This window comes from Battus philenor, unplaced genomic scaffold (genome assembly GCF_028537555.1).
Source record: "Battus philenor isolate CCGP_79_NKW_IND1 unplaced genomic scaffold, ilBatPhil1.0.hap1 SCAF_21, whole genome shotgun sequence".
Taxonomy (NCBI): Eukaryota; Metazoa; Arthropoda; class Insecta; order Lepidoptera; family Papilionidae; genus Battus; species Battus philenor.
Genome location: NW_027181684.1, coordinates 8,750,280 through 8,761,186, shown reverse-complemented (window position 1 = coordinate 8,761,186; position 10,907 = coordinate 8,750,280). Strand labels below are relative to the sequence as shown.

The window sequence follows — 10,907 nt, the reverse complement described above, 5'->3', positions numbered from 1 at the left end:
ATCCTTTTCTACATTTTCTGAAATGTTGGTCTACTTTCATTTGTATAAGGATCTCCTAATTTCTGAATTGATTTTGTAGAAAAAGCCCAAACATATCCCTCTCTATGGCCCATTTAGCGATGCAGTTTACTGAATGCTGCCCAACAGTGTAGATTTAACTATTAACCTCTTTATCAAAGCTTCAAACCAGTCCTATTGGAAATGGACATAATATCCCTGAAATAATGTTGATGATATACAATAAAAAAATTAAGCCACTTTAACATTTATTATTACATTTTTTATAAACAAATTTATATTTTTGCAAAATCATATTTATAAAGAAACTCTTTAAGAACTTGTCTTATATACAATAATTCACTAACTAAATTGAATTACTACACTAATTATCTAAGTATGTTACAAATTAACATCATAATTTGTTGTTTTAATATAAATATTCCACCATTTACCAAACATGCCTATGTCTATTACTCTAGAAGGAAAACTAAGAAGGGTAGGTTTTAAATATGAACACTGTGACTTGTATAAGTCGCAAGAATCATTAATGTCGGTAACGTAAATTACTGAGGCAATGCCAAAATTTTTATAATGTATTACTCCTTCATTAGAACATCTATTTAAGTATCGTATATGTTCTATCGATTTACGATTTAAGCATTCTTCACTTACTAATATTACTTCGTTGGACATTTGTTTTAAATAATCTTGGAAATCAATTTCTTTTGGGTTATTTCGTACAAGAGCGTAAATAGTAGTTAGACCCGTAGCCCATATAAAAGCTTTTCTTGGTTGTTCTTGGACATCACTCCTTAAATCTTGAAACATCTGCCGATAATCAATAAAGAGATTCTTCCAATAATCGGCCCATTTCTCCAGTATCGTTCCCTTAAACTTCTCAGGAAACTTTGGCTTAGCAAAAACATTAGAAGTTTTTGCAATATTTCTAAGCATCATTAACAAAACTCTCTGACAATTATTACTAATCCAAAATGTTATACTATCTTCTACCCATAAATCTTCTTTATACCCATAAACTCATAACATTTTAATTTTCAGAGTTAGGCGATCTCAAAATTATATATTTCTGTCAACCGACAGATAATGCAAAACGTGCAAGGACAATAGGCCCATATGATCACATTTTGCTAAAGTAGTAGTATCGCTAAATATAAGGTAAATAATTAACGCGAAAAAATTCAATTATCAGGTCACTTTATTATTAGTTACGTAAAATAAACAGATTCTACTAAAAAGTGTTCCATAATATGACCCATATTTTTAATAATAGTTTACAAAGATGTGGTTGAAAGATCACTTTTAATGCAATCCAACGAATGTAGTACAGATGTAATATTGAAGTCGTACAAACATGTATCTCTTAAATTGGTTAAATTAAGCCCTGTTAGGTTAAAATAGAGATTCTTATTAATTTTTTAATATGTAAACCTACGCAATATTGCATATTTTGCACTTCTCAGTTCTTTCTACATTCTGTTGGATGTTGACGCTTTTGGCCTTGTGGGGCGGTCATAACTTCGCAGGTCACGGTATTCGTGGACCTCCAATTCGTTAAAATTTACATTTCTCCTACTAATAATTCTGCCCGTTCTCGTGCATCAATTGGGCGTTATGTGGCACGTTAGTGTGAATGGGGTACACCGTTTCTTTATTCCTCCAGGTGTTGTTGAGGGGAACAGCCGTCATCCCGTATCTTGGTTTCTCAGAGTTGAAGTTTTCTTCTTTCTTGAGATCCTCTTGCATGCGTGTATCTAGCCCGTGTGTTAAGAAATGCTGGCAGCCTCCCTGCTTTTCTGCAATATTTTTACTAAGAACCAATCTCTCTTCTAGCTAATTCAATTCAATTCAATAGACATTGTAAATATTAAAATTTTTGCCGATTTAAAAAACTTTTAGAGCAGACGATAAATTTCTTTTTTCCTTTTTATTTCACAAGATTTGAGAATAATATCTACCTTCACGCATGCTATATGTATATTGAATTAAAATGCCATTCCTATAATTTAAGAATCAACTTATTATTGAACATATGACAATTTATTATTAAAGAAATATAGCTGCAATATCATACAATAGAGGAACGATCATACTAACCGATAACGAGCTTATTTTAGTCATACATCATAAATTTTAAAACGAAGACAAAAGGTTAGTTAAAAGGTACGTTACCATGGCTTCTCTATTAACAATAAACAAAAATATACATGTGGAATTTTTGTAATGGTTTATGAAATGAATACCTCATAAATGCTTAACTTTTATTATAGTTATGATCATAACAACATTCAAACTAAGAAATAATGTCGCCGTACATCAAAATAGAATTACATTATCCTTTTTGAGCTGGCAAAAATCCACCCACTCTTTTTGTGGCACGTCGAACTCGTGGTGTCTCCATAAAATTTTGCATATCTGGAACTGGTGGAATATTATACGGTGGCATGCCAGGTGGAGGCGGTATCTGTCTAGCAATCTAAAACAATACAAAAACGTTCCATTACGCCAAACGCCTTTTCAGCGACGTTACACGCTCGAACTATTTCTCTATAGAAATCTTTATTAAAAAACTAAAATTTTAAAATAACTTAAGTTACTAATTAATAAAATTAAGTGAGTTAATGAAATGAAATATATCAAAAAGTTTTATATAATATTTTAGCTTTATAAGACTTTTTGACCTCTCTTTTTGAAATTTCAAAAAATTCTTAGTTGTACCCTAACAAAATGAGTGCACGCACTTTTAATAAGTCTGCCGTATATTAGCGAAATTTTTCCCGGATAACTGGCCTCAAAGTTCTCCTAAAATAAACAAGTTATAAAGATTAACCAATAACCAGAATGATTTCATGAATGTAGCTGTTAAAGTTGTTGAAGATACTCTTTTTGATTTTGAATAAAGATTCTTTATGTATGTAACCAGCTAGCATGCTTTGATCGTGTTTTGCTAGCCACCGCTTTAAGAAATTTCAAAATTTGTTTAGCACGGGCTTTACCCTCAAATAGACATATTTTGTAAAATATAGAAATAAAATCTTGTTAGATAGTTACTGTTAAACATGTAGATGGTAAATCAAATAGAAATATGTAGAGTAGGAGCTACATAATGTCATAGTCAGCGACACATCGACAGAGGAATTACACAGAAATATAATTCTTTATTTACATCGATATAAATGCAGGTGAAGCTCGAATGAAATACACTTTCTACTTCGGACTACGTGTTGTTATTACCTCAAATTCTACCAGCCCTAAGAAGAATCCCTAAGTAGTACCGAATATTTTTTTTTAAACAAAAGCTCCTCAGCATTTGCTATATCAGTATTGTTGCTACACAATATCCAAAAAAACTTCTCTTTCAGAGGTTTTTCACTGATTGTATTCTTTAAATTTAATGTATAACAATTATAAACATATCTTTGTTAGTAAGATATTTAAAATTTTAAAAGTAGAACAATAAAATATAATTTTTAACATTTTATGTTACTTACACGTTTCAAGGGTCTGTGTGCATTATAATAAGCTGCTGATAAATCATGTTCCTGTTCTGGCTTGGGCAAAGCTTGTAACTGGCCAATAATTGCCGTAAAGCAAAAAATAAAACCAAACAAACACATTAAAGGTTTCATTGCCATTGTTACCTGCTTCTTTGGCAAGAATTAACGTAAGTCGATCATTTATAAAGGATACATTGCATGCAACTTGCATCAATTGAATGCTTTACCAGACAATACAACTTCCTGTGCAGATTCACGCGAAAGATTAAACAGTAAAATGCTATAATTGACGATAAAAGTAATTAAATGCACAGTTACACCTTGTTAACGTGTCAATAAAGAGATCTTAATCGAGTTCCCGTAACCTTTCCATCTTTTTTTTAGTTTGAAATAATCAAGTTATTAAAAAGTTAAATTTGGATTTACATAGTACCCGTCATTTAATTTGACATGTCGAATAAACAAAGCGAAGTTTTCAGGCAGGTTGTCTTGTAAAGCGTTATTTTTGTCTATCGCAATTACTAGTTATCGCAACACTCTGCCTAATAACAACGTTCTACAAAAGTGAATTTGAATTCGTTCGCATTTGAACTTTACCGTAAGTCTTACCTGTGCCAGATACCAAATCAAATAAAATTATGATTAACAAATTAATTCGTTTCATGTAACTGCTTGAACTATAGGTTTTGTTTCATTTGGAAGTGAAGCTCTAATTATAACTCAAAGCTGTGTTTACGAGTAGCCGCAGATGTGTATTTATTCTGATGCAGATAATGTAATCAGTCTTGTGGATCCAGCATAGAATAAGCCCACCCCAACAGTGGCGTACCTAGAACTTTTGCCGCCCGGGGCGATCTCCAGTTTGCCGCCCTTTCTATTATATGTCATTCAAATAGTTTTTGATTTAAAAAAAATTAATATATCACTTCAAAGTAATCATATAAACTTTTCAAAAGAAATGACATTTATAAACTGACATCAAAAAATTTTAAAGATCCTTTTACGAATTCAACGAATTTTAATGAATACAATAAAATAAAATTATTATCTTGTTCTTGAATTAGAATCCAAAATTTACACTAAAATGGATTTATATACACCGAGGAATAATACTCGAAATCATAAAGTTAATCATAATTTATATAAATCAAATATTAAACTTATAATAATCATTTATTATTCAAGAAAGAAAATAAATTTGAAATGAAAAAGTTGCTTTTTACAACTATTAGTAAATATAAAAAATGCCGCCCCAAGGTAAGTGCCGCCCGGTGCGGACCGCACCCACCGCCCCCCCCCCTCCCTAGGTACGCCAATGCACCCCAATTCCGTCCGTGGGCGCCGTTCGAGGTGACAGAGGGATCAGTTTCCAAAGGGTAGCAGTAACCTTGTGGCAATCTTTGGGGGAGGCTTATATCTTACAATGGACGTTGATAGGATGAAAAGAATATGAAGATAATATATTGTATGTTCCAATATTAAAATTAAAAACCGTATATCTTTACTAAAATTTAAATTTCCTTTATGGGTTTCACAATGTGCAAAATATTTTTCTTACTTCGTGTTTTTTGAAAATCCTCTTTAATTTTTGGTCGAAACTGTATTTTAGTTACATGGTAATACTGATGGACTCCTCTGTGTATTTACCCGCATTATCAGAAATATTTGTAAGGTATTCAAAATATTTTATTAGAACACTGAATTACTGAGGGAAACGATGGAATCTTTAAGTACGCCTGTGGTGGCTGCAGCTTCTGGTAAAATGTTGCAACCTTCTAAAAGAGTGGGCCGTGGAGTCCCTCAAATAATCAACGAATACGATAAAAAATGTTCATGCCATCGAGATAAAAAAACAGTGTTTTGTCGTGCATGTGGCTTTAATTGTCATGGTCGCATTCGTCTGATATGCAAGCAACATCCACGCGTAAGTTACTTTTTTTTTGGAATACAAATATCAAACTGGACTGAAGTTCAGATACTACAGATTAGATTTCACTGATACGTTGTAATTTTAATAAACTAATTATTAACAAATACTATTTTCCCTTTTGTCATTTCCAGCTTCATGAGCTTTGACATACCCTCTTTGTTCAGAGATTAATCATATTCTAGATTCTAAAATTCATATCTCTCTAGAATAAATCAGAATTATAGCTTTTTCGCGCCGACACTTTGCCTGTGAAGTAATCTCTCCGGGAAGTTTCACGGGTTACGTTTTCTGTTCCGGATGACGCAAACATATTAACCAAAAACAAATTAAATAGAAGACAGACGAGAAAACTTCAAGGATATATCGCCACGCATTGAATTTCTCTAATCATAAAAAGAAGCTTTCCTGAAGATTTGCCCACTTTTTTTATTAATATTTTAGTTATAAAAGTAGCCAGTCAATAATAACCAAATTGATAAACGCTCCATCAAAGGCCCAGACGCGAGGGTCCTTTCATGGAGCGTTTGATTAAGGTATGTAGCGCTAGACGGCCCCCCAATTTATGTAACGACCTGAATTGAGAATCCATTGCAACCTTTTATTTTGGGCAGACAATCCTTGGGAAGGACTATATAAGGGTGATATCTCCTAGCTGATAGGGCTGTCTCTCAATGTGTTTAGGCATTTCAATTTGAGAATGCCCAAATGGGCTTAATGGATTGGTATAATATTCAGTATCAAATTACTTTATTTCTTTTCAGGTAATTTTCCTTCTTGATGTTTCACAATGTCCACATTGTCATTCATCTGTATTTCTAGATGAATTCTAAACTAATTACAGGAAGTGATTTTTGCAAGTATATTTTTTAAGTTTGTTTTTTTAATTTGTTAGTTCATAAAATTATCAAAAAACGAGACTTTAGCTGGTTACTCTTATTGGAAATGTTGTAAGTCTTCTTTTTTAATGTAGTGGTAATCACTGACATTTTTAAAAAATGTCTTAATTTCAGTCTTTTTTGTGAAATTATTTTATTTTTACCATAAAAATTTGGTAAAAATAGGATTATCATTGTATTAATTCTTTTTGAATAAGTATGAAAAATCAATCAGACTGAATTTTATAAGATTTGTTATCAGTGATTAAGACTGTTAGAGTACTCATGTATATTACGTTAGTAAATTTTTCTATGACATTTCTCTTTGTTTTATTTTATTGTTTTATAATGTGTGTGACAATGGCTGTACCTATTGATTAAGCTGATCATCATCTGAGCTATAATTATGTCGACGACTGGAAATAAGCATCTCTCAGTTCAAAATAATCAATGCTTGATATTTGAACATTGGAAGGAAAGGTAAATTAAAAAGATCCTAAGCCCCAGCTATTAAGTACTAAAACTCACTAGGTGGACTGACAACTTAGTTTAAGTTGCAGATAGTTGCTAAAGAAAGGAAGTGTAAGATCATGGTGATCCTTGGGGGAGGTCTAATCTTCATTATAGGTGTATATTGGCTATATGATTATTATAAAAATATTAATTGTTACAGATAGCAATTTCTATTCTTTTTATAAGCAGTTCATTTAAAAAAGTTAAAATTATTTACAAAATGACTATCACTACTACTATAGAATAATGACAGTCATTGTATTAACATTTATTTATATTAACCTTTAGAGGTTAACAAATATATGCAGATGTATGGTAGTTACTGGGAACATTGCTCATAAAAATACTTCTGCCATAATTGTTTACATGAACTTTCCAATTTTGTCAGTCTAAAAAAGATGGGTACTAGATTCTATCTTTTAAAATGATATACTTTTTAATTTGTTATGGAAAATACTACCATTTTTTAAAGTCCATACCACATTGCATTCTTTTTTTAGATTATACTTAATTTGCAGCTGATGAAGGGTTAAATGATAAGAAAATTTTGGATTATTATTTATTTTCAATTAAATCTACTATTTAACATAATTTAATAATTCTAGCTAGAAAAAATTGCTTAGTGAAGTACTAAATTGAAAACCAGCTAGGGACATCTGTTCTGTCTTTATTTTTATCTAAGTACTCATTAAAACTTTTCTTGGCTTCATCCAGAGATTTCATACTTTCTTCATCTTCTTTCTTTTGACTTTCAAATAAATCAGGAAATTTAAATGTCATATCCTTCGGCTGAAATATTAAAGATTATAACTAGGTAAAAACTTGAAGTTTGCAAAAGGTAATAGATTTAAAGGAGAGAGTTGTTGAAGGACACAATGCAGATTGCTTTCAATTTAAGATCTCACTGGAAATTTATATAGGTTATGTCTAATAAGGCAAGACATATGAATAATTAATTTTCTACTGGTTAAGCAAGTGCGATGACTACATGTTTGTGTGCAAGTAGAGACTCCAATAATAGTTTTGGTAGATAATTAATGAATAATATTTATTGAAGCCACTTCTACACTATTATTAATTTCAAAGTTAATTAATTCAGGCAGAAAGGAGTCTAGTTCTCTAATCTAAAAATTCATGTAAATTAAATACAGCATCTGCAATTTAGGTTTAATGTCCATGTACCACACTTAACAACAGAAGCTGTGTTCCACACCAAACATTTTTTTTGTATCAATTTCTACAGCATCACAAATATTACATATCATATCTCACAATTTGTTAAGAATTATACCGTTAAAAATATTTCATGTTTAAACAATTGAAATTATGTACCATTTACTTACCAAAACAATGTATGCATATTTAATGTCATCATCTTTAACAATGTATCCTTTACCAATGTCTTTTCGGAATTTTCCTAATGTTATTTTGGTCCTAACATCGACAATGGGAATATTGTATATTTTTTCTAAATAATTTCTTATGTCATACTTCGTCATTTCCATCGAACATTGAAAGTGTACAATGTTCGGAAGTTGCTTAGGATGAGGGCGCACTAATTTCATCCAAAAGTTTGGTAAAAATACTCTAAGTTGAGGATTCCCTCTTTGGTAAATTGGGTACCTGTAAAAAATTATTAAGACATCGAAAATCTGTATACTTTATCATATTTTGGAAAAAAACATAGCCTACTTACCAACGTGTTGACATTTTGCAAACTGTGTTTATACTACGACTAGATGAACATAATATGCATTAAATTTTGATTGGATTGTATCTTGAGAACATAACCTAATTAAAGTACTATTTTTTATAAACATGACAGTGACAGCTTTTATTCTCAAAAAAGGCGAAGGACATGAAATGATACAAGTGTCGTTCATACGTAGTGCTATTACACACAAATTATACAACTTGAACAACCAGAGTTCAAATCGATTCAATAACAACTATAACAGTTCAGTTTACATGTCCTAAATAACTCTACAAATACGTAAAATTATATTATACTATAACTAAATAAGGTGATTGATTGTTTACTGACTCTAAACAGTTTCATTGTTTACTAAATTTTAAATAATTAAGGTTGTAAAGTGTAAACAATAAAATTTTAGAATTTATTAGTTTAATTTTTTAACTTCATATAATTCATTGATATGTTACTTATTAGATGTCTACAACATATATTCTCTTTCATTTAATCTAACAGATCGGCCGTGAACTGTAGTAGAGAAATCACAAGACAGGAAAACCTCTGGTTCAAAAGTCCATCTGAGCGCTGTTAGATGTATTCAATTCAAATCAATCGTTTATTTGTAAAAACAGGTATCTACTATAGGACCTTCAAGTAGAAGTCTAAAATAAATGCAATGTATACAGAAACGTACATAAATCGAGATTTGTAAAACGCCTTTAAACTTTTTAGCCCAGAAGTGTAAAAAATGTAAGAAAAGAAAATTGCTTTAAAGATAACCAACTTCTTGCAAAGAATAATTGTCGATTTCAAAGAAACTACTATCATAATTCTTTTTATATTTTAGATAAATTATACCTTTAAATGACTACTCTCGAAATAATACTTATTTATAATATATATATGATATATGCTTGTCTCCGCTAGTAATACTTAACCGAATGTCAGTTTAGTCATAAAGATGGCGGTGGCCTTGTCACCCGATCAAGAGTTGGTAAGTAAAAATAATGTAACTAAATGTTGAATTATACTAAAAACTTACAAAATGTTGCTTAAATTTGTTAAAAATTGTTCATGTAGATAAGGCAGTGGCTTCCAATAAGTGCACAGAATTGTATTATTCGTAAGCGTGTTGTCGTTTACCATGTCATCAGTGTTTGTTTTGGTTTCGAATTGGTTGCATGTTTTCCGAATTTTTAATAATTACGTTGAAATTTATTTAAATTTACACTTATTATAAATATAGCTTGACTTTGATCGGTTAAATTATTGCATAATAAGATAATGACATTATTCTTTTATTCATACAGCATAAAACACATTTTAAAAATAAATGTTAAATATTAGCTTCTATGCAAATTTGTATTTTTTGTAATTATTTGTTTAAATTAAAGAAAAATAAGGTTACAATTATAAGTTTTAAATTTGAAGTAAAGCAGCTTAGATTGAGGATTATGTAGTATCAAGTAAAATGTACATTAAAACTACTAATAATATACTTTCAAAATCTGTTGACTAATGATGTTTTCTTTTATATCACATTTTAAAGATTTAATACTCTAGGATTTATGCATCCTGGATATTTTTTGTTAAAATTTGTATCTACATATTAAATAAATGCTAGGTTTAGTATAAATTAATTCTGCAAGAAAGTAAAAGGTCTAGTAATAATGTTCTAATAATAATGCTGATCTTTGTATAGAGCTTTATTTTAGGGAATCCTCTATAATTACTTTTCAAAATAGTGCATTAGTTATTATGACCATTTTTAATGCATGCAATTGAATATGTCATCATGCAAAGCACCGTGAAGTAAAAACAATAACAAATCAAAACTAAGTGATATTATACATTTGTATTATGTGTGTTATAAATCAATTTGGAGCTCCTAATTACATGATTTGTATTGAGATTTTATCTATATGACAACACTGACATTTCAGATAATTGTAATTCTTAATAGAGAATTTTCTTTGCTTATATCAATATGCTAATTTAAATTAAAACTATATATTTTGAAATTTTAGAATTTATTAGTTTTTGTTATTTTGATATTGTTTGCTGAAATAATGCGTAGTTATGTTCATTTACAAATAGGTAGAAGTGAAAATATTTTTTTTTAATGGCACAAAGTGGTTTTTAGACCAAATATGAATTTAAATAAGAGGTAATTATAACATGAATTAAACAACTCAAGCACATACTTTTTATGTCTCAAATAATTGGAATGGATTGATGAAACATTACAAATGTTTAGGATACCTCCGAATTAACAATTACTGTCGCTTTGTTTTATAGATTTAATTATTTTACAAACTGCACTGCTTTTACTTGCATTGTTTCAAGGAGTAGATTACAAAAAAAATTGACTCAAATAGTTT

At 30.1% G+C, this 10,907-nt stretch overlaps 2 protein-coding genes and 1 long non-coding RNA gene across 3 annotated transcripts; all 3 read right to left on the bottom strand.

The window, feature by feature from the left end:
* Positions 1-292: 292 nt before the first annotated feature.
* Positions 293-1,101, bottom strand: LOC137923385 (mitochondrial import inner membrane translocase subunit Tim29). Its single transcript, XM_068766629.1, has one exon. It carries the CDS (start codon positions 955-957, stop codon positions 400-402), a length of 558 nt encoding a protein of 185 aa, XP_068622730.1. The 5' UTR covers positions 958-1,101; the 3' UTR covers positions 293-399.
* A 1,166-nt stretch (positions 1,102-2,267) lies between these two features.
* Positions 2,268-3,668, bottom strand: LOC137923422 (uncharacterized). The gene is made up of 2 exons (XR_011107556.1): positions 3,510-3,668; positions 2,268-2,494 (listed from the first exon to the last, which is right to left on the bottom strand). It is a non-coding gene; the product is annotated as an uncharacterized lncRNA (long non-coding RNA).
* Positions 3,669-7,396: 3,728 nt separating this feature from the next.
* On the bottom strand, positions 7,397-8,686 carry mRpL23 (mitochondrial ribosomal protein L23). The gene is made up of 3 exons (XM_068766633.1): positions 8,530-8,686; positions 8,177-8,456; positions 7,397-7,622 (listed from the first exon to the last, which is right to left on the bottom strand). Exons 1-3 carry the CDS (start codon positions 8,541-8,543, stop codon positions 7,464-7,466), a joined length of 453 nt encoding a protein of 150 aa, XP_068622734.1. The 5' UTR covers positions 8,544-8,686; the 3' UTR covers positions 7,397-7,463.
* Positions 8,687-10,907: the final 2,221 nt, after the last annotated feature.

What these genes read in the sequence shown, in the direction of transcription:
- LOC137923385 (XM_068766629.1), bottom strand. Translation starts at nt 957, where the DNA reads ATGATGCTTAGAAATATTGCAAAAACTTCTAATGTTTTTGCTAAGCCA.
- mRpL23 (XM_068766633.1), bottom strand. An exon ending in AATATGCATACATTGTTTTG is followed by an intron (nt 7,623 to 8,176) that starts GTAAGTAAATGG and finishes TTAATATTTCAG; the next exon opens with CCGAAGGATATGACATTTAA.